A 24,017-nucleotide genomic window follows, 5' to 3' on the forward strand; every position below is an offset into this window, starting at 1 on the left:
TTGTGGGCGCTGGGGGGGGGGGGGGGGGGAGTTGTTGATTTAGGCAATTTGAGCGTCTGCATTAATCCAAGATTCCCAAATCTTATTATGGTTTTATTCCATTAATCTAATGTCTCTAATACATTTATGAAGCTCAAGTCTGGACGGTTGGTTGGGTTGTTGCCATTTCAAGGCAAGACATTGAGCAGTAGAGAGATAATAAGCCACTAGACATTTGGGATAAGTTTTCAGCACGATGAGAAATGTCTTACTCAGACACAACCTCACTATTTCAGGGGTAGGCAACCTCTGCACTCCAGCTGTGCTGAAACTACAAACCCCGTAATGCGTGTGGCTCTCAATATCTTGCAGTGCCTCATGGTACTTTTGGCTGAGGTTCCCTACCCCTGCTCTAAGGTCTTGTACACAGGGCATTTAACAGGTTTCAGGTACTTTTTGAAGTTCACAGAAAGCCTGCTAGCAGTTTGCTTGGGGGGGGGAAAAAAGGAGACATGATTTCTGCAGAGAGACTGCTTCATCCATGCAGAGTGTAACCACCCACGCCATTGTGCTGGTGCAATATGGTGGTGTTTTTCAATGGCACCCCAATACACCTTGCCAACGGATGTGCATTGTAGCTTACCTCAATGCACCATAATGTTTACGTTTTTAGTGTGCTGCATTTCCCCAAAAAATACTACATGCAGCTTTTTTTGCTGTGGTAGGGAGCCTATTTAAATAAATGTATTGCCTTTAACGCATTGCACATTAACGTGCAACATAATGTGTGCACTGGCGCAGTGCAACAGTGAACAGGGCTCGTTCTAGCTATGTCTGGTGACTGGTGGTTTTCTGCACTTCATCGCAATTGTTTTCTTTGAGCTCTTTTCACACTAAACTTCTGCCCAGGAGGTGGGTTGCTGTGTGTTGCCTAAAAATGTAGATATAATGGAGCTGACCTGCAATCACTTTCCATCTCCACACTGCAGCGGAGTTGCGGTGCATAGAAATGGTGTAAATATGGAAATCTGTTTTTAATGTTAAAGAGATTAGCTTAATGTAAATGTTATCCATGTGTGTTGATGTGTTGAAAACATTGTTTCTTTGCATCGTTTATGAATATTTATGTGCACTGGGACAGATGTAGCTCTTTGCAGTTTTTTTAAAGAGACCCTGTCACCGCCTAACTAAAACAAAAGTTCCCACAAGGCATTGCAAGACTCAGTCACAGGTATGAGTCGCAGAGGCTTGATCGGATTTGCAGTTTTACCACAGCTAGAGTGTAAATGTTGCCTACTTCTGGCCTAATCCCTTGCTACATTCTGCGGTTCCATCCACCTACTGTACATCACCACAGGACACATTTGTAATGCACGGACTGGCAGAGGGAGCTAATAGGAACGAGTAAGTTGACACTCCAGAAGTGTCAGATTCTAGAGTCTTCAGGAGGAGATTTCTCTTTTAGCCTCTTCAGGACTGCAGTACATATATGTTGTTGTCGTCGTTATACCAACATCATGGCTGCTGCTCCAGTACAATCTTGTGCTTGATTGTCTCTATTTGAAGACAGGGGAGACAGCAGGGGTTTAATAGATCCCTGATGTCTCCATAAATAGCAACTGTCGCCTCCCAATGCTATCGCATAGGGCAACTCCAGCTGTTTTGAAACCATCAGACCCATGAGACATTGCACGACTGGCATGGAATTTTAATTTGTCCTCTGTAACAAAGGCTTGATATACTTGCTGGTTAAAAAGTTAAGCTTGCTGCTTAATGCGGTTATAAGTTGTTTTTCTGCTGATTCAAGCCAGTGCTAGCGGCATATGATGCCGCCTATATGGGAAGGCCATTAACCAATTATAAATAATCCAATAATTGTTTGCATTTGCTCAACACTAGTGATGGGTTCATTTCTTGTTCCCGCCAAGGTACCGGTACTGTGATTGTGATTATTAATACTGCATTACAAACCGTTTTTATATACTTTTTAGTATCTGAGTAGTCTAGAGCTGCCTAAACTTAAAGCTAAACTCTGGGGAAATTGGAAAAACTACCTGGCAGTGGGGCTCATCCTGCATTGCAAGGGTTAAAGTAGAATGACACTTTTTGGGTTTTTGCATATATTTACTGCTAGCAAGATATAGATATATGCAAAAACATAAAAGAAAAAGTTTACCTTTTGCGGACGGCCGCGAAGGATCATAGGGCGGGCGCATGCGCAGTAGAGATCTTCGGCCAGGAGAAGAGTAAAAACGCAGGACACGTCAATGCAGGTAGCGTGCATGCGCCCAGACTCCATGGGACACAGCCGTCAGCGATGGATCAGAGACCGACGCCAGCGCTAGAGGAACTCCTTAAAACTACTGGACAGAAAGATGATCGGATCAAGAGGCATCATTTAATGAAAGTCCTTAAAGCAGCATGGGGGGGATTTTTATACTTTGTCACTTTAAGTGCTTATTTTTGCCTAGGGTGCCATTACAAAACCATTTTACTTATCCTTCTCCTTCACTCTAGCCCCCAAAGCAGCTTCTTTTTGGCGCACTGCCCATGGGTCGCACTCTGACGTCCGTACGTAACATGCATAATCATCGCTCCTGCATTGTAAGTGATGGCGCGAAGGGCCCATCCACAACCTGAAATGTTGCAGGGAAGAGGAGAGCACCGGCTGCCAGGGCCTAAGATAAATAAAGCTACTTTTTAATGGTACCTTGTGCAGAAAGGAGCATTTTACCCTTGCAGTGTAGGGGGAGGTTGCAAGGGTAGTTTTAAAGCAGAATTTTTATTAACCCTTGCAGGGTGATGTGGGGTATCCACTGCAAATTTCAGTCAGTTTATCAAGACGTATCCAACATTTGCATTGTATATGGCCAGCTTAAAGGATCTAATAAAAAAAAAAAAAAAACTCCATCAGTACATCACATGCTATTAAATGTTAAATTGAGTGACAACCATCAAGAATAATGGCACAACTGTTTGTTGTTTTTTCTTTTACGTGTATTCAAATTCTAATCCGATCCATTCAATCAAATGATCGTATTGAAGGCTGCATAGGTGTCCTTGGGTGCAAATTTAGGGTCTTTCTTTTAAACTGGTGGACGATCTTTCGATGTGTCGCTGGTATTGCTGTGTTCTTGCGGATCCGAAAATAATTCTCATTGTGTGCTAGGTGTGTTTGGAGATGGGTGAGTGCAGCAATGTGGCTTTGCAGGATGACTGAGGACTGAAATGTACTTGTAAATACTTGTTTCACGTAGACAATAAGCCTTCTCCCCTCCACCCATACATAGCTTGCAGGGAGGGAACGTAAGACACATCTGGAAAACTCTATTATTTTTAAGATGTGAAGAGGAACAATGCAAGCCGATCAATACCGACGATCCCTGGAGAGGTGTTGATCGGAGATTACACCCTCTTATCTGGGAGGAAAAGCTATATGGCTGTTATGACCTACTAGGGCGTATTCTTGTAGAAAGCAGAGTCATTTTAACTTGTTAACATCCTGAAATCAGATGTACGTTTCTGTTATCATTGAAAGTGAAGGCTTGATAGACAAAAAGTGAACCCTACCTGGCCAAGGCTTCTTAGTGAACAAGGTCACATCAAGGTGTGTTTCCCCCCCCCCCCCTTTATATTTACTTGTTCTTTTGAATCTAGCTTGGGAACACCAGTTGCTGAGCTATGTGAATGTGCAAGCGCAAGATCCTTGGTGTCTCAAGGAGAAAGAGAGAGAGAAAAGATAATTGTGCACTTGGAGGCTGCAGTCCTGCTGAAAGGCACCTAGACCCAGGCTGAGATAAAACAAAGTAAACTGTCAACCTATTAAATAAGTGCATTGTAGAGGGGTGGACAAATTAATATGCAATTCAGGAGCCAGTATGTCCAATCCAGGAGCTGGCTCCTTTGACGGCAACTAAAAACCTCAAACGTTAGGAGCCAGCTTTAAATTTCAAGGAGCATTGGCTACCTGGCTCTGGGATGTGTCCATCCCTGGCTTAGTAGGTACACATTTATGCAGATCTTAATGTAAAAACTGCCACCACTCTACACCCCACTGCTGCTTAATGTAGTCCTCTATCACTCAACAGTTTGGAGTTCCTATGCTGAATGTAAGATTTGCATAAGGGCTTGTGCCAATGGGCAAATGCAGCTTACTTCTGGTGCTTTTTGCTTTTATTTGATACCAATGACCTCCAGGGTCAACAGGCTGTAAATAAGGCATTAGGGGCTATAATCCTTTTTTCTCATTTTACAAATGAAGGAATGCTTCTACACTTGACCCTCTGGAATTGACAAGAAGGGATGGTAGTACTCCTGACCTCCAAAATAACAAGAAGCGATGGTATTACTCCTGCTCCGGTCCTCCTGAATTAACATAAGAACATAGTAATATTTTTTTCTATGCCTGTCCTTGGACCTTACAAAAGGGATGATGCCACTCACGTTCCCATCCTCTGGAATTAACAAGAAAGGATAGCACCACTCCTGTTTCTGTCTAATGGAATTGAAAAGAAGGGATAGTACTGCTCCTGCCTTATGAAAGGAACAAGAAGGAATAGTACTACTACAACTCCTGTCCTCTGGAGGGAACAAGAAGGAATAGTACTAAATCTGCTCCTGTGCTCTGGCTGGAAGGAACAAGAAGGATAGTACTACTCTTGTCCTGTGGCCATAACATGGAAGGGATAGTTCTACTTCTGCTCCTGTCCTCTGGAATTGCTAAAGGATAGTCCTACTCCTGTTCCTGTCCTCTGGGATTAACATGGAAGGGATAGCTTTACTCCTGCTCCTGAACATCGAAATATTTTAACCCCATTAAAGAATTTGAAAATCCAATTGTGGGCAATGGTTCCTGCAGTGGCAGATAATCACCACAACCATTTGCTAAAAATTAGGTTGTATATCCCTTGAATATATGGGGAATCGGAGTTGGAATTTGGTACCTTTTTAAAAAAAAATTAATTTGTCCCTTAGTATCCAGAAACGAATGGTAAAGGATCTCAGAAAACCAAATAACAGCGTAGGAAAAGTACTACAGGGGGCAACGGGTCCCTTACAAAAGATGGAGGACATGCACTGCTTTTCTCACTGCAGCGCATCACAACACGCCACAGTGAAAAAATCATACATGGAATGTAATTTTCTGGACAACCCAATAAAAAAAAAGGCATTGCAGGAATTTTGACAGCAGTGGACATATATATATAATTATACACTTATACTTCCTGGATTCATTCCACGTTTAATAAATATGCTCCTTGTTTTGAAAATCGCACTAGAAATACATTTTATAAATGTTAAACCACTACCCCCTAGAGGTGAGACATGTCTGTAGGGCTGCAACAACTAATCGATTATAATCGATTATTGAAAAAGTTGTCAACTTTTTCAATCGATTAATCGGCTTCCGATCAGTTGGAATGTCTGATTTTACTTCCTATGAAGAACGTGCAGGTAACTTGCTGGCTTTTCGGCTGCAGTCAATATGACTTCATCTTGGAAGGTACATCTCTAAAAACAGAAGAGTGAAGGCAATACAGGAGCCAGCCAAAAAGGAGCTCAAAACAAAATCACAAAAGTGTCTGCATTTGCCCCTTTGAAACCCTTTTGGTCATACACTGTAATTTGAAATTTCTTCAGTGATTGGCCCTGTTGGCGTCATACTATTCGGCATCCTTTCATCCAAAAATCAAGGGTGAACAGTATTTGGGAATTCTGACAGTGGCGCCCCCACTATCTTAGCCCCACTGCAAGCATTAAGTTCTCAGTTTGTCTAGGAAGCTAAAATAACTCATATCACCCAAACCGTGATCCCGACTGTCTCCTATACCGCTCCCTGCAGCCTGTCTCCTCTACTGAGGGGGAGAGAGGCTGAAGGCACCGCTCTAAGCCAGTTGATCGGGGTTTGGGTGAGTAACTTTGTAATTTTAGCTCCATACATAAAATGAGTACTAAACCCGTGCAGTGCGGGGGTAGCTCCACTGTAATGGCTAAGATTTGATTTGCACGGCGTTCTGCTTTTAATGACATTAGATACAATTCTAGCTTTTGTTTGTAAGGGGGGGGTGTAACATCGGTTTGGATAATGTTGTGCATCACTTTAAGGTGCTGAGCGCCACCTCCTTGTGTGAAATCTTTTTTTTTATTTGAATAATAACGGCTATAAATACTCACAATTATAACATTTCAGTCACGCTTGTCAATAAGAGACCACAAGATCAGTGTCTAACGAATGTCCCGCTCTGACTGCGTATAAAAAGCTGCCTCCGGTCACATCAACATACAATCGTGCCACCGGCTGCTTTTAGGCTGGATTTACGCGTTTCATACCCCCTTCCTCAGGGTGATTCTGGGTTATTGCCAAGCATGACTGAAATTTTAGAATTGTGAGTATTTATAACCGTTTTTATTCAAATAAAAAAAATATTTCACACAAGCAGGTGGCGTTTTGTTGCTTTTGTCTTCTATGTATCTGATGAGAACCCTAGAGTCTCTTTGACGAGCAACCTCTCCAAAAGCTGAGGATATTTTACAAGAAAGACTACTCCTGGAGGATTGTGTGATGGTAATCATTAGCGCCAAGAGTTAAATCAACTTTAAGGTGCTAGTTCACACCAGATGCAGTTGTGATGCAGCCCGTTCAGTTTTGCAGCTGCATCACAATGCTTTCCTATGGGATTTCTGGTGCACTGTTCACACCAGTGCAGTCTGTTCAGATGCAGTCAGAAGAAGTTCTACTTGCCCTATTTTAGCTGCACCGGAATGCATTGGAACGCACCTGAAATCCCATCTTAAACACAAAAACCCACGTCAATCGTGGTAATATTGCGGCAAAACGCATCGCCTTGCAGCTGCGCAGACTCGCGCAGTTCTGGTGTGAACTAGTCCTAAATCATTTTAGCTAAATTGAAAAGTAGGCAGAGAGACAGGTTAGAATTTTTTTATTACATTTGATACAGTTCTGGCATGTGTTTATAGAAGGGGAGGGGGGTTCATTGATGTGCAAACAATCGTAATTTGCATTGGATTGAGAAAGTGACAAACGTGTAACGAAACGAATGTTCCAAACCGAAACCGACTCTAAAGAGAGGAAACAAAATCATGTATCCTTATGCCCAGGCTTTTTCAGGTTTTCGTTACATTGTGTGTTTTATAAGTGACCGCTCTTCTTCCTTAGTGTTACAATGTGTGTCTGGTCCATTCCCATAATGCATTAGGAGAACTGGATCTTTCATCGCTTTGCGTTATGTAAGCTGTGGTGTTGGTCTGTATGATGGGGGTAGTGGGGGGATCTCATTTTCATGGGTGTCAGGTACCAGACTGCAAATTAGCCAGATGATCCCACTGCAAGGAAAAGAGGTAAAAAGTGTTAATTGGTTGTACTTGGGAATTTCTATAGTTCCTCTTCTTCTTTTTTTTTTGAAGACGGTACCCTGGCCTTTTCATGACGCTGGAATGCTTTTTGAAGAAATGGGTCTGTGAAAAGCTCCGGACTGCCAAGTCCCCTCTGTTATTCACAACTGTGCGTCTTTGAGGTCTGGTGTACGGGGTTTGTAGAAGTAAATCCACAATTTCACTGTCAGAAGTATTTAGATTGCTGTTAACTTTGCTACAAAGTAATCATCATTCGTATTCTTCTTTACATAGCTACATCGTTTAAGTGAGGTTAAAAACAGACACAACAATTTCCACTTATACCTTGTTCTTCTTCATCATAATAATAATAATAATAATAATAAATATTATTATTCATTGGTATTAAAGCCTATCCTATAGAAACTAGTCGATTTTTGTTTGTGTTTTAGGATAGACATATGGACCGGCGGAAGACTGCCTGAGACCGGAGGCATCTGCCTGTTCTCTCCTCTTATAGTGCCAGGATCTCCTGAGGTTACCCGCGCCCCTCACCTGTTGAGCTGAAGCATGCATTCATAGTTAAAGCCCAACTCTGGTCAAAACAAGGACTACCCTCCCACCCCCCTCTAACTGATCGCAGGCATAAAAAGAATAATCTGTACGCAATTTTTACTTGCCTAAAGCGAAATGTGAATAATGGCCCAAGACTTATTGCTTTCACTCTGGCATGCATGGCGACCCCTCGTGTGTGGAGCAATCACCATTTTTATATGCAGATGCACCTGGCACATGTTCAGTATGTGGGTGTAGGGGGGGCATACGGGGCTTCTTTTCTGTGTTGAACGGTAAAATTGTGGAATTCTCTTCCACAAGCAGTGGTGTCAGCAGACAGTATTGAATCATTCAAAAATCATTTTAGATACCTTCCTCCAGAGACCATAAAACTACAGGGGTACAGGTACTCCTTGAAAACACAGACATTTATATGTGTGATACATGCAATTTTTCCAGGGTAAATTACTTGTTGATAAATTCACTTGTCAGTGTTTGCTCAATCGTGATTTATATTTATTTAGCACTGTATATTTGTATTATTCTATCCTGTTGGATATTTGCACAGCAGTTTGCACTTTCGGTTATAGTGTAGATTTTTACCTTTTTTTATTGTAGTCTGACGGCGCCCATGGCTGTCGAAATACCCGAACAGTGACCATCTCATTGGCCATCATTTTTTTTTTCCACCCAGCTCCTTCAGCAAAAGTCGGTTTCATTGAGCCGGGTGGTGCTGATGGGTCCGCCTATAGATAAAATGTTAGTTCATCAGGAAACAGACTTGACCTTTTTGTTCCATGTATGGCTAGCTGAAGAGTCTACAAATGCATGAAAATGTCCCTTTGGACTATTCACTATCTGCAATGATGGAAGTGCGCCTGTTTATCACGGCATGGTAAGTTTGGATACTTTGCCTATTTCCACACTTTACATCCTGCACAGTTAACAAATTGGATGCATGGAACACCCATACATTCCTATAGCAAGAGACCTTTTGCACACAAGAGCTTGCAGTCTAATTGCTGCAGCTTGAACTAAAAGGTCACCCTATTATGTTTTGTTTTTTGGGACTTCAGGATTGCTTTTTTGGTTTTGTTTCTTTCCCTTTTTACAACGCTCCACTTTCTCTGCAGCCTCTAATTTATTTGTGGCCTTTTTAATGTGCAGCCACCCCCCCGAGAGGGGCTAAAAATGTTATATGGGTGACCGCTTTGCCTTTGTTTGAACTCTTCCAAAAAAGAAAATCCCTGTGGACGGACCTGTCCATGAAGGAAGTCTATTATTTCTTTTTTGATGCACAAACATGCTGCCCCCTTTCCTTTGCATCCCTCCCCATCCCTCCTCCTGCAGCCATGTAATCTCCCCCTCTGCTTCTTTTTCTGTCCCCCCACCCCTGCTGCGTATCGGGGCGAATCTTCCCCTGCAGGGGATTGTGGGAATGTTTCAGTCCTGGCTCACCCCTGGAGCCAGATAATAAGCTGCTTCAGAAAGCAGACCCCAGGAGCTTGGCTATGTAGGGCCAGGAACAGTAGGGAACCCCTTGTCTTTGTAAAGGGGCCTTGCACAATCCTTCCTTATTTCCCTACACTTGAAAGATTCTTCACCCCCACCCCTCCCATTGCTACAGCCAGAGATGAAAACAAGCAACACTTTTCACTTGGTGCGTGTTGTGTGTTTGTGTATCTGGGGTTATGTTGTGCTGTCCATATAGTGAGGCTCATTGCACAATAGGCTTTTCAGTACCTGCAGCGCACGCTCAAAGGGCCGTCTTGCAGCCCCCGCTTCTCACTGCGGCCCCCTGTTGGTCTTTGAGAAGGCAACAATAATTCATCCAGAGGACTGGCACTGCTTTTGGGCAAATATTTCGAGGTTCTCTTTCACTAATCATTCTTTTTAAGCGAGGACAAGGCAACGACTTTTATGCTGTGTTTGGGCAACCGTGGATATTTTCTGCTTTGCACGCTTTCAATAACGGTCAAATTTAAATGCATGGGAGGTTTGTGTGCGGTTTCATTTCGTAAATCTGTTTCATTTAGCCATTTTTTTGGTGTTGGCTTATGCCTAAAGCCCAGCTTGAAAAAGCTGAACTCCTGGATAAGCAAATAATATCTAAATACAAGAGTCGTGTGTATTCTTCCTTCTTGGTGAGCTTTGTGTGTTTCTTCCAGATCTTTGCAGTAATACAGAACGTTACCGCTGTGCAGGAGTTTTCTGCAATAAATACTGGTCACTGCTGCTCTCCCTCCTTGTGCATGATGACTGGTCTGGTATCCGCCCCCTTATGTAGCTTTCTGTAGTGGGCGGGGCCTGCAGGGTCCCTCCCACAGCTCTGCACAGGCTGCTTGCATCACAGTGATGATGTCATTGCTACTCTTTTAAAGTAAAAAAAAAAAAAAACGGGTTTGCAAGGGCATTTGGTGCGTGCAGCAGGTTGGCAATGCATGGTGCGTGTGTACCCTGGAGAAGTGTGGGAAGGCGGGAGAGAGGTCCGTCCTAATTATGAGCCTTTTAATCTGATCAGCTGGTGAGGAGACAGAGCGGCTCCATATCCATTACATCCCCCGATTGGTGAGAATTAGAGCAATCTGCACATTAGCAAATTGAATCCATCATGGCTCAAATAATGCCGCTTTGTGTTTGTGCATATATTATTACTGTTATGTAGGGACGTTAGATTAGGCTGGCTTTTTGTGCAAGTGGCTCGGTTTAAGGCATAGCAAAGGAAATATTTTATTTGGTTAGAATTGTGTGTGCTAGATAAGAGCTTGGGCAGTAATTAGATCAGAAGAGCTTGCAATCTGCGTCGGGTAATAATTAGGTTATGTGCCCATGCCCAGTACAACTGACCAGTAAATAAGACTGGTGCTGTGCCAAGCATGACTTCAGCAACTGCTGTTTACTTATTATGGCTGCTGAGGAGCACTGCAAATTATTTTACCACGTGTGCAAGTGCCCCTACCTTACAGCCCTACCACCATTGGCATGTAGTATATTTATATAAAATAGGAGTCCTATGATGCACTTCAAGACTCTGAGCGCCACAGGCATGACTCGCAGAGGTACAGGCATGACGAGATTTGTAGTCTTGACGGCTGGAGTGCAGAGGTTGCCTACTCCTGATATACATGCCAGAGAGAGAGATAAATAAAATCCAGACAGATAGTTGCAGCACACGTCTATTATTATTTGGGTATATGCAAGTGATGCAAAGTAAAAGCAGAAAGCATTGAATTGTTACTTTTGTATCTCTGGTGTACTCCGTATATAATAGACTCGTGCTGCAACTACCTGGGTTGTCTCTGAAGCTGACCAGTCAGGGCTTTTAAAACCCGATCTGATTAATTTATATCCTCTGCAGAACAGTGGAACATAGACTAGAGATGGTTGCCTGAACTAGCTGAAAACTGAGCACCTGAAGACCTCAACTGAGAGAACGGTAAAGCGCAAATGCAGTTCAGGACTATACTGGAAGCTCCGAAAGTGTGTGCAGTTTGGAAATATGGCTGCCTCTATTGCATTTACAGACTTTGTGCCTATGCATAGGGTGTTGCTAAAATTGTAAAAGCACTTTCATAAAAATTATTTATTTTAAAGAGTTAGTCCACCAAAAAGTAATGTTTAAGTAATAGATGGTGCAGGGTGGATGGTGCAGGGTGGGCTGAGCTAAGTCTTGGGTGCTTTAATGGTGAGAACTCACCGCCATGATTTCGGACTCAGTTGCTGCTCCTCTGGGAGTTTTGGGCATTCCTGCCCACTTTTGTGTTTTTCCATTATCTCCTGTTATACATCTAATTTTATATTTATGCGGAATCCATAGGGCATACAAAACAGGGCTGGATAAATCTCAGGATTTAAGGAGCATTGGGTCCAGGTAGGACCCAATGCTCCTTAAGTACAGAAAACCTCCATAGTTAGATTCCAGCTGTCGTGTCTTTTTAGAAAATCCAGCTGGCTCCTGAATTCCATAGTGTGTGTGTCCCAATGAAAATAAGCAATGCGTTATGTCCCCAAAAATGAGGTCAGCTGCCTACCTGAATATACTGAATGACCAGGTTTTTCCGCCAATGGATTTTTTTTCTTCCCCTGATGGCACATACATATTCCAAGATTGCAATGCCAGGATTCGTCGGGCTCATATTGTGAAGAGTGGTACAGGGGGCATGAGACATCATTGTCACACATGGATTGGCCACCACAGAGTGCAGAACTTAACCCCATTGAGAATCTTTGGGATGTGCTGGAGAACACTTTATGCAGTGGTCCAACTCTCCCATTATCACTATAAGCTCTTGGTGAAAAATGAATGCAACTGTGGATGGAAATAATGCTGTGACATTGCATAAGCTTATCGAAACGATGCCACGGCGAATGTGTGCCATAATCAAAGGCAGTCCAATTAAATATTGGAGTGTGTGACTTTATTTTGTTGCCAGCCTGTGTTGATCAGGGCTGGGCAAATCCCAGGAGCTAGGTAGCCAATGTTCCTTGAAAATGACAGCTAGTGCATGACCTTCAAGGTTTTCTCCAATTGTTGTTAATGGAGTTGGCTCCTGAATTCCTTATTCATTCTTCTAAACCCAATAGGTCAATCTCACCAACAGAGCTGCTCCTGGTGGGCATACAAAACCAGTGGTTTTTTACTGTCCTCTATCTACCAATCACTGAAATATTGGTATTGTGTAAAAAGACCTCTTAAGGTATTAATGTTTAATTAGACCATGGGTCACCTTAAGGGCAGCTCTATTCAGACCAATATTTTTTTGCATATGCGTTTGTCGTCCAATACAAAGAATGTAATCAAATGTTTCATCCTCAGAAGTAAGGTTGAAAGCCTAGACTGTAAAATCTTGCTATCACAAAGCTGAGATCTCAACTTTCATCCACTGCGCACTGTTGTCTATATTGTCTGTCAGTGGAAATAATTAACCCCGTATAATATAGAACGGCTGCTTCTCTTCCCTTCCATGTCAGAGCGGGACAGGCCGGATGAAGGCACAGTATAAAGGGGTCATTGTCTTTGGGGAACAATACATGAGTGTACAGGCTGTAGGGGGGGGAAGGGGGACTCCTGCATGATATAGGGTGAGCGAACGGGGCCGTTGGGTGGCTCTTGGAGCCAGCATGGGCTGAGATGCCACTCGCTATTAAGGGGCACAGGAGCTACAGGGGTGGGTGGATGATGGAACTACAGGTGGAGAAAATCTGGGTCAAAGCTTGGCTGCTTCTTAGTTCCTTACTTTACTTTGACCAAACTACCTCGAAGTTCAAATCCAGCCAAACCCTTTTTTTCTTTGTGTACCTGTTACAGATTTTCCTAAAATTCACCCATAACAGACAAAAACCTGAAACCTCAGAATTAAAAAAACCTCAAACATCAAAACCTTAAGAAACCTTGGTCACTGGGACCAGGTTAGAGAGCGAAGGGACATATCTCTAACGGAGCCTCGGATTGCAGTAAAACAGGGTTCTAATCCTTCCTTTCCTGCTTTATCCAAAACAACAACAAACTTTTTTGCTACACATTTTAATTCACAGGTGGACAAATTAATATGGAATTCAAGAGCCAGTCTGCCCAATGTATTGGGAAGAGTGCATTTTACTCTCCAAATTCTTCCAAAAAGGGCATTGGAATCCTGTGGCTCCATTGGCTACTTTGTGTCTGCTCATGATACTACAAAGTAGAATTATTCAGGATGGGTACACTTGGGCACTACATAGAAAACTACATTTGCTATCCATTCTGCTGTGCGTTCACTGGCTTCTCATACAGCGCTATTGGCATCTAAAGATACCACAGTATGGCTAAAGTAGAACACCAAGCAGCATGAATTGAAGCATGCAAACAAGAATGCTTCCCCCCTTAACGCATCTTAAATGAGAGGGTTGGAGGGTTAGTATTATACTGGAGATGGGCTTTAATTAAAGTGTATTTCCACTTTTACAGTCAAATGTGAGAAACCCTCACTGTTTGTGTTCCTGTTCACACCGTATACTTAACAATAATTACATTAAATGTCTATATAGCAGGTCTTTTTAAGCTTCAATTTCCTAATGACGAGAAACTTTGGATGCCCCTATATAAAGGCTAGGGACAGACTGAGCTCCCGCTCATTGACATACAATGCTTCTAGATCTTTATCTCGTTCTTGGGACTAGGATGAGCTTGGGTACAGACTAAACCAGGTCCAAATATGAGCTCCCTGGGGGGATCCTTCCAGGTTTGTAGCTCCCTGGGGGGATTCTTCCAGGTTTGTAGCTACTTCCATGTTACCAAATCAGCTGCTGGTGGGGAATTCCCATCTCACAACTTGACGCAAGCAGAGGGGTGGGATGCAGTGACATAATTAAGGTTATATGGTAACATGCCTATATTTGGTAAATTTACATGGCTATGTGGCCATATTGGGTAAATACCTTCACCACAATCATTCCATCCCTTTTGTTTACAAGCAGCTACGGGGCCAAAATACCCAGCTGATTGGGTAGAAGTGTCCATGGCACTTCTTGTTCAGAGGAGCTTTGGTTCAGTTATGCTATGTGAATGAGAAAACTAATACAAAATGCTTGTTATTCCAATTTTGCTGCAAATCTAGAAATGCACTTTAAATTGAAAGCCATACCATGTGAAACTAGCTTTCCACTCTCCTGAATTGAAAATGTCTAACTTATCCAGTTGCTGTTTCATACAACATCTAATTTTTGAGAATGCAGGATATTTTGCCAATGATTGCTTTGCAATGCCAGTCACCAGAGATACCCTCATATCTGTGGGCACCATCGTAGCGATGGACCTACCATTTATGCAGACCATCAGCTGCACTAGGGTCCTTTTGAGACTTGGGGACCTATTCGTGCGATCGGTCTATCTGTAGATGAAGTGTTTTTTGTGCTTGGTGAATTTTAGGGATGCACCGATAGAGTATTTGGGCTAGTAGTTGTACGAAAATTTCCTCTGACTGGCAGTGCCATAGGGGGAACATGGAGCAATCGGGAAGCTGGGCGGCAAGTAATGACCCGGCTGCCTGATTGGCTGTGAAGCCGGCTTCCCGGGCAATCAGTAAGCTGGGCGGCATCTCATTACCCACCACCGGGCTTCCTGGTTGCCCGGGAAGCCAGCTCCATGCCGGTGTAAGCATCGATATCGGCGAGTACCGAAAACAGAATATTGGAACTATATACCAAAAAATCAGTATGGGTGCATCCCTGGTGAATATGTACGCCCACTGATTCCACTAACCGACCTGTTGGGTTGGGGAAAACCGCAAGACCTCTCCCACCCATTGCTCTTCCCTCCCCAAAAAGCCGATAGCTGTTAATCTCCCCTCTCCATTGACCTGAACTTGTATGCTCAGTGGAAAAGGTTTACAGGAGCTGTATGCATCACTTGGAATGTATCAAGTCTGACGGCCTTCTAAAAACCTATGGCCAGCTTGACACAGCACACCATAATTGTAGATGTGTAGAATTTGACGAGCTAGCTTGTCAGCATCTTGCAGCTCAACAGCTGTAGAACCACGTTGCCTGAGCCTGGTGCGGAAATACGAGTGTGATCTAAGCCCGGCCGTCTCCAGTTCTGTCTTTTTTTTTTTTTTTGTTGTTTTTTTTTACAGTGTTTATGGCACTGTCATGTATTTCAGAAGCATTGATCCTCTGGCTCAGGATTGTATTACATAGCATGATTTGCCACCTCCTTGTAAATTTCAAAGGTCTTTGAAGGCGGCTGGAGGGGAGAGCCGGGTTGACTTTTTAGCAAAAGTTTTTGCTGGCATTAATAGCCTATAGAGACCCTGTCACCAACTTAAACCATTGTAGGTTAATGCACAAAAAAAAAAAATTTCTTCAATGCTTCCCTGAAACTTTTTTTTTTTTTTTTTACTTGCAATGTATCCTTGCAAGGAATTTACACTTTAGGGAAATGCAAGCCAAAGTCATCCTGTGGCTGGCACAGTCTTGCAGTGCCTCCATAGGATTTGTACTTTCACCACATCTGGAGTTTGGCTTCCCCTGCTTTAGAGTGGCACTTAATTCAAAGGACCCCTAAGCTGGCCATACACCAGGGTGGACAAATGCCAGTAGCCAGGCAGCCAATGCTCCTCAAAAATTACAGCTGGCGCCTAACTTTTTGAGGGTTTTTTTCTAGTTGTCAGTGGAGTAGGTTCCTTTAAAATCCTGCTGGCTCCTGGGTTGGCCAAACTGGCTCCTGAATTCCATATTAATTTGCCCAGCCCTGCCATACTGCTACATTGTGGGTTTTTTTTTTTTGTTTTGTTTGTTTTCTTGTTTAGCCCCACAGGTCATCATGAATAGGGGAATGTCGATTTAAAAAACAACAACTTTTGTTTAAAGAAGGGGCCACGCAATGCTCAAATTTTGGTCAACAGGCCAACATTTAAGCACTGTATGGCCAGCTTTAGGGATCGACCGACTAGTATCAATCTTTAATTGAAAAATATGGTTTTGAGTTAAATCTCTCAGTAGGATAAATCCACAGTAACCAATCATTCAGCTTTCACTGGTTTGACTACAATAAAGGGAGCAAAAGGCTCATAAAATGTCTGCAAACACCTTTTAAAATAAGCAATTTTTACATTACACAGCTGAAAAGGGCAAAGTTAAAGTGTTTTCTAGATATGAAAGACTCTGAATTGGTTAATAGAGAATGGAACGTGGTGTGTCAGGTGTGAAACCGGTTGACCTCAGGGGTCACTTGAAATGCAATAAATTTCAGGGCTTGCCTGTAAAAGAATCCATTTTCAGGTCGCTGCGTTAGTAAAGGTTATGTGTAACTTAAAATGATATGCATTGCGGACCTGCTGATAACACTGAAAAATACCAGGACAGATTGTTATCTGTAAAAGTGAAATGGAGAGAATGAACTTTCACTCAGGGTGTATGTCACATTTTGAAAGAGGTTCTAACGGTAAACTTTTTAAACTTCTATAGAGAGGCTGCGAATACTCCAACATGATGGGGTCCCATTTATGGGAGAACACAGTCTCAATTGTCTACATTTGGCTGTTGGAGTACTAATCCTTGACTACTTCTAGTTTAAGGATGAGTTACTCCACATTGCCTGGCGCTACAGATATTATTGCGCACTTGTATTAAAGCTTATTTACTATGCGCTAAATATTTAAATGTCCATAGGCTGGATACAGTTGCACTTTGATCAAATTTAACAACCAAGTAACCAAATGCCCAGTGTTACAGTCACATTATCAACACCATGGGGAGCCTCGGGCAATGTGTTCCCCGGGACAGGCAAGTACCAGATAAGCTTTATGTATAGGTCTGCTTTTAAAGTTCAGGTTGAATCTTGAAGTATATCTCATAATAAATAAATGTGTGTGTGTGTGTATATATATATATATATATATTGTTTCAGATAAACTGATATATACAATTTATCAGTTTGTTGGTCTACAATTTTCAGCCACAATTATTGTGTGATAAATAAATGGCCATCCATTTTCATTATGACCAACTAGGCTTTTTTTTTCCTGTTCTCAGGTTTATCTAGAGCTTCAGAGTGTGCATGCGGGCGTAACCACTTTACCTGTGCGGTCAGTGCGTTTGGAGAATGTACGTGTATACCTGCGCAGTGGCAGTGCGATGGAGATAACGACTGCGGGGACCACAGCGATGAAGATGGTTGCAGTAAGTTTATCAGAATTCAATCAATTTTACCAAAATTTCTGCACAAAAAGTTGTCGTCTGCTTTGTCCATGTCTGTCTCCATTTCTCTCTCTGTCTTTCAGTCTGTCTGCTTCTCTCTTGCACTGAGGATTTGATTGATATTGTGTCATTGACATGATTGTGCCCTTTTATCTGAAGAGACCTGTAGCTATTCATCTGAATGTGATCAGCTTATTTCTTTTTCCCCCCTGTCCTTTTTTTTCTTTTTTTTTCTTTCCCTTTTTACTGTCTTCTTTTTTTTTTTTTTTTTATTCTTGATTTTCATTGATTTTGTGTCATTTCATATGATTGCGTCCTCTTTAATCTGAAGAGACCTATAGCAATTTTCATGTTTTGTAGCCGTTCATAGGGATAGCGGTCAGCCGAAACTACATCTGCCAGTATGAGCAAAATATATCTGGCAACAAAACTCCTTTTTAGTAGCCTTCTCCAGTGATCCAGGAGTCCTATATCCTGGCCTGCTCCTATATCAAATCTCTCTGGTAGTATTACAGGCTGGCCTTCCCCTTCCCATCTTCCACACCTTTCTGCTGGCCAGAAAGACCACCATCATAGTGATGGGCCAATAGGAGTGTGTAGATTGGGAGCAATGCTGGTTGCCTGTCTTTGCCGTCACTGACATGGAACTAGCAAGTTTAGTCAGAGGAAAATCAGCACCCCTGATCAACATACTGATTCTGGGTCAGTTGCTCAGAAACTATCAAAGCCAGTCTTTTCAAAGGTTAGGAAATGGCCGCTTCCATACTTTTCACTGACTTTCTAAGGAGATCTCATCAACAACTTAGAAAGTTGCAGGTAAAAGCACAGGGAAATCAATTTTTTTTGTTGTTTTGTGTGTGTGTTGTTTTTTTTTTCTTTTTCTTTTCCATACATTTTATTTCAGTTACCTGTAATGTGTCTCTGAACGTGTCAGAAAAATTGACTAGCCAATTCCGTATGGCAAGAAAGAGTTACTGTTGTGTGTTTTTATATAGATATATCTATATCGATATAACAATTATTTAGTGGTGGTGATGTGTCCCAACTTATTGATTTGATGTGAAGTATGAATTTTGATGATGGGTCCACTTGAGTTGGTGACCCTAATATGTGGAGCATAAACATCATAAACTCAAAAGTGGATTAATTTTCATACTGTACATCTTAAATTATAATATATATATATTTTTTAATCAGTGTTGCCTACCTGCTCGCCGCTGGACTTCCACTGTGATAACGGAAAGTGCATTCGGCGCTCTTGGGTTTGCGATGGGGACAACGACTGTGAAGATGATTCTGACGAGCATGACTGCCGTGAGTATTCCTTCAACCAGTTCTGGAAGTTGGGAAAGTGTGGGAAAAATGGCATGTATTGAACTACCGTGTTTTCCCGAAAATAAGACCTAGTACTATTTTTGGGAATTGCTAAAGTATAAGACCTACCCCGAAAAGAAGACCTAGTTGTGACCATTCCCAGGGCCGGTGGTGGCATAAGGGGGAACTTGAAGAGCCGCGGGAGAGAATCAGCGCTAGAGGAAGCGGTGGAAGCAGAGCCGCATATGCCGATGCTTCCACTAGAGTGCCGGTTCCTGTCGCAGGCGGAGTGATACCAAATGCACTCCGCCTGTGAGGAATCGATAGTGAAAGCGTGCTTTGCTCATTCTGCCCAGTGATTGGTTAACAAATTGCTCTTGGAAAGGTACAGCATCAGGCCAGAATTCAGGATTTTGGAGAGTTAGGACGATGTTCCAAAAGAAGATGCCATTACTGTATTTTGGTACATGAATAACATGTAGACTGTTGTACATAAAAAAAAAAAAAAATAAGACCTACCCTGAAAATAAGACCTAGTGTAAGAATATAAAAAAATATTAGAAAGTGTCTTATTTTTGGGGAAACGCAGTATTTGTTTACATAGTGGTGGCTGTTTGGTGATCCTTGGGCTACTTGCACTGCAACTTTTGTCAGCCCTGAGCCCATAACTGAACCTGGCCAAGAGGAGGCAGGATAGCGTTTAGGGAAGGGGCTACTTAAATACTTATTTCGGTTGAGACTCTAGGGCAGGGGTAGGCAACTTCAGCACTCCAGCTGTGGTGAAACTACAAATCCCATTATGCCGCTGTGAGTAATTCCCATCGCTATCAGTCTTGTGATCCTTAATGGGGATTATTAGTTTGACCACAGTTGGGGTTCTGAGATTGCCTATCCCTGTACTAGGGCTCTATAGATACTCCCTAGCAGTCTGTCTGAGACGTTAAACATCCCTCATTCATTTGGAAATGAGCTGAGGGTTGTAAGGAGATTAAAGCAAACCTGTTATATTAAAAACCCCACACCTACCCTCTATTCTAGGCTAGGTTCTTTCCGGTGTCTAAATTTACCCTGCAAGACTTCCCAATCCCATCTACTGCCCTTCAAACATTGTTAGTAACCAGTACTATCGGCATATGTAGTACAAGCACTCAAAAATTCTGATTGTCTGCTCAGGTCCTACGCAATGCATTATGGGAGGGCAGAAGGAGCATCTTGTTTCTTCTAGAGGTATCAGGCCTTTAACCTCTTGCCGTCCGCCCGTAGTAAAAAAACGGACGGACGGCACTGCAGCATCTGCGGGTTGCCGTCTCCAGACGGCAATTTTTTTCTGCTCGCGCGCGCCCCCTAGCGGGCACGCACGGGCAGAAAAGACCCGCTAAATGCACACACCCGTTACCGGGTGTTTCACATATAGGCGATCGGCGGGTCCATAGCACATTTCAGTACAGCGCTGCATGACGGAATAAATGTCAGTTAAAGTACCGCAGCGCTGAATACTGAAAAATGGCCTGGATGGGAAGGGGGTTTAACACCGCGGATGTCAACTGGTTAAACCAGTCGGTCATGGAGCTGAGGGTGCCCATCACAAAGGGAGGAGATGGGTTTTTATTATAACAGCCATTTCGCGTTAAACGTTTCGGGAGAACCACTTTAAATCTGAATGCGTTTCAAGGTAAAGACTAAATGACAAGAATTTGGATTAGAAGGGAATAGGAAATATGTTTGTTTTTTTTAATGTGCCATCTTTGGGTTGTAGCTCCTCGAGAATGTGAGGAAGATGAATTCTCCTGTCAGAATGGATATTGTATCCGCAGCCTGTGGCACTGTGATGGCGACAATGATTGTGGGGACAACAGCGATGAACAATGCGGCAAGTCAATCTTGAATGTGTCATTTTTGCCTAACCTGTATAGACTTGTGGTACTCGGCAGGTGGATGTGGGAGAATGGTGAAAAGACCTTACCAAATGAGAACAACCTAATAGACGGTCATTAAACTGCAGTGTAATGGAGCACTTAACTCTTGAAGTGCAGGGGTAGTCCCACTGCAAGGGTAAAGTGTTTTTTTTTGGGGGGGAGAGGGGGAGGGGTGTAATTCCTGGAGTTCTTGAAGAATCAGCAATATTCATGCCAAGCAACAGAGATTTCCGTACACTTAATAGCCTACACTGAAGCTGTAAGTGGTATACATCAGAGGCGGTTCGAGTGCTTAGGAGAGCAGATATCCCTAAAGGGTTTTGATGGTGAAGTAAGCCGGGTCCCTGGAGGTAAAGAGCAGTTTTATTGCCTTGTGTATGATTTCTTCTTTTTAGCCATTCCCCCAGATCTAAATATCCATCTGTTTTCCTGCCCTGTTTCTCACTGAAAGCAGATACAATAAACTAATAAATTGTCGCCTTTGGCTGCTGTCCCAGCTTACATAATGTAGCTTTATTTACAGAAATGTAAAGGAAGAAGTAGCTGCCCATACAAATATTTGATCTTAAGACTTTAAGGTCATGTAAGGTGGTTAATGTTTCCTGTTTTTTTTTTGCTGCTTCTGTACTCCCCATGTGCATGAAGCCTAAACAATGCCAGGATACAGAAAGTTCTCATTTGTGTAAACGCAGCTAGACTGAATGCACCTAGACACTGCTAAACATCTAGGTGTGCAGCCATAGAAAAGCAATACATGCTTCCGTTTGAGATTAGAAATGGGCTGCAAATGCGCCTGGACTCGTGTGCTTTCATTGCCTTGTACATGGGGCCTAAAACCAGACCCTGGTCTTTTCAGGGTCAGTACAGATGCAACCAATGTCCATGTTCAAATAAATGACTGACAGTGGCCGCATCTGTCCGCGGCTGTCAACATGTAATTGTACATGGAACAGTTACCTGCAGATTGAGATAGATACTTATCCTTGGATGCAGACAGACTGCGTCCAGGGACAAGCATCGATCCCAAACCACAGCTAATCGCTTCATATACCACTATATGCAGACAGCTGTGAACAGGCGCTGTTAGCTTGTCTTTCACTTGAACAGGCTCGGTGGCTATGTCTGTATGGACCCACTTGGGATTCCTGCTGCAAGAATCCACAGGTTCTTGCCACAGGAAATCCCGGCCACATCTTAGATCCCCATGTGCATGAGGCTGTAGACATTATTTGTGCTTTACTGCTCCTTCCCTCTGCGTACTTTGTCTGTTTTCGGCTGACTCATTCAAAACAATCCACTTCCCGGGTGGCTGGTATCTTATTTCAACAGTTGTTAAGCAGGGGGATTGAATTTAGGCAGATCACATCGGAGCTCTCCTAGTTATTCTATGAATTCCTGTATTTGAAGCAAGCGGCTACATGCAAGATGAAATGCATAAATGGGAGCTGTAATAAGGTCCATTTGCTGTTGCACCTGTTTCTATGCTTGCATCTGTTTAGTGCGTCATAATATGATCCAACTTTTTGTGATTGATATTTCTCTCCCCATAGATATGAGGAAATGCTCAGAGAAGGAGTTTGGGTGCTCTGATGGTAGCTGTATTGCAGAACACTGGTTTTGTGACGGGGACACAGACTGCAAGGACGGATCGGATGAGGAAAACTGTCGTAAGTATATCCAAGAAGTCAAATGGCAGCGGTCATTGGCTCTACCATTGGGCAGCGGTCATTGGCTCTACCATTGGGCAGCGGTCATTGGCTCTACCATTGGGCAGCGGTCATTGGCTCTACCATTGGGCAGCGGTCATTGGCTCTACCATTGGTACCATTACAGAGGAGACCAGCATCCTGGTTTCAACTATGCTTGCCTTGGATTTGGTACAGGCATGGGGAATCGGGAAGTGATGCAAGGAAAGCTGGCCACATCATCACTGTGCTGGGAGATAACTGCTCCCTTTGCAGAAAATCTGTACATACAAAAGACTTGTCCAACTCCCATTAGAATTAGAGGCAAATTAAAGATTCTGCTAAGATTATCTTAAAGGAGAACTATGGGGTCAGTTTTTTTCCCCATAGTTCTCCTTAGGGTAACGGGAGGACACAAACTAGCGTCCACAAATCACTCATGTCATAGTTCTCCTTTTAAACCTTTTACAGGTTACAGTTCTACATTAAATAAACTGAATACTGATGGGTTGATCTGATTTATAGCACTTTACTGTTTGTTCCTCGTATGTTTGTGAAACATGTTTTGGTTTCTCCTTCAGCGTCTGACGTTCCAGCCCCGAGCTGCAGTGCAGAGGAGTTTCAGTGCGCCTACGGCCGCTGCATCCTGGATATATATCACTGCGATGGTGACGATGACTGCGGTGACTGGTCTGATGAATCAGATTGCTGTAAGTGCTGCTGCTACATTTTGTCTCCTCCTGTTATCAGGTTTCTTTCCTGCTTCCTCCAGGCTCTTTGTTTGACTGAGCAGTGGATGAGAAGAGGTACAGTTACCTGATGTCGTTGTCTATTCTGATCACCTGGCGCCCGATTTTACTCCGCTGTGTTTGTCGTTCCTTAACTACTCACATTTCCTATTTGCACTCCTTGTTAATGACATTAAGCAAACATCTATTAACCTTCTTATCATTTTCTTAGCATCCCATCAGCCATGCCGTTCAGGAGAATTTATGTGCAACAGTGGCCTGTGTATAAACTCTGGATGGCGCTGCGACGGAGATGCGGACTGTGATGACCAGTCTGATGAGAGGAATTGCAGTGAGTACCATATAGAACACTTCCTTGCAGTAATCCATACCAAATTTGTCTGGCTTCATTGATCAAAATAGTGTTTTTCCTTTCTTTTCTAGTCTTGACAAGAAAAGTGAATATGCTGTGCAACACACATACCTTGTCTCATGCTAATTTTAGAGATTGATTTAAAGATGACCAATTCCAATTAGGTTCTGATCACACTGTAGAGTTATTTAGGGCAAAGTAACTAACTGGTTTGCTAGATAACAGAAATGTTAAAGCACCTGTTGTGACCTTTACACATTACGGTGCTGCCCATGTGGCCTCTGGATCCTCCCCACCCCAATAATATTTAAGATGGCCAATCACTAATGGATTCGGATTCCTAACAGATTCTTCCAGCCACGCTAAACATAGGAGGGGGGTTGTGTGTGTGTCCTGTGTGGGCCCTACACTGCTTACATTTGGTAAAAATTTCTGCTCG

The 24,017-nt window shown here is 42.9% G+C and overlaps 1 protein-coding gene across 2 annotated transcripts in view; it reads left to right on the forward strand.

Moving 5' to 3' along the window:
• Window positions 1–24,017, forward strand: part of LRP4 (LDL receptor related protein 4) — a 76,461-nt gene that overhangs the window by 17,809 nt on the left and 34,635 nt on the right. For both annotated transcript variants that reach the window (XM_018562149.1, XM_018562150.1), the window contains exons 2-7: window positions 17,398–17,544; window positions 18,760–18,876; window positions 20,633–20,746; window positions 22,343–22,459; window positions 23,059–23,187; window positions 23,438–23,557. In XM_018562149.1, coding sequence (XP_018417651.1) covers window positions 17,398–17,544; window positions 18,760–18,876; window positions 20,633–20,746; window positions 22,343–22,459; window positions 23,059–23,187; window positions 23,438–23,557 — 744 coding nt within the window. The remainder of the gene's footprint in view (window positions 1–17,397; window positions 17,545–18,759; window positions 18,877–20,632; window positions 20,747–22,342; window positions 22,460–23,058; window positions 23,188–23,437; window positions 23,558–24,017) is intronic.

The sequence above is a fragment of the Nanorana parkeri genome, unplaced genomic scaffold, assembly GCF_000935625.1.
Source record: "Nanorana parkeri isolate BGI_ZX_2015 unplaced genomic scaffold, ASM93562v1 scaffold562, whole genome shotgun sequence".
NCBI classification, from domain to species: domain Eukaryota; kingdom Metazoa; phylum Chordata; class Amphibia; order Anura; family Dicroglossidae; genus Nanorana; species Nanorana parkeri.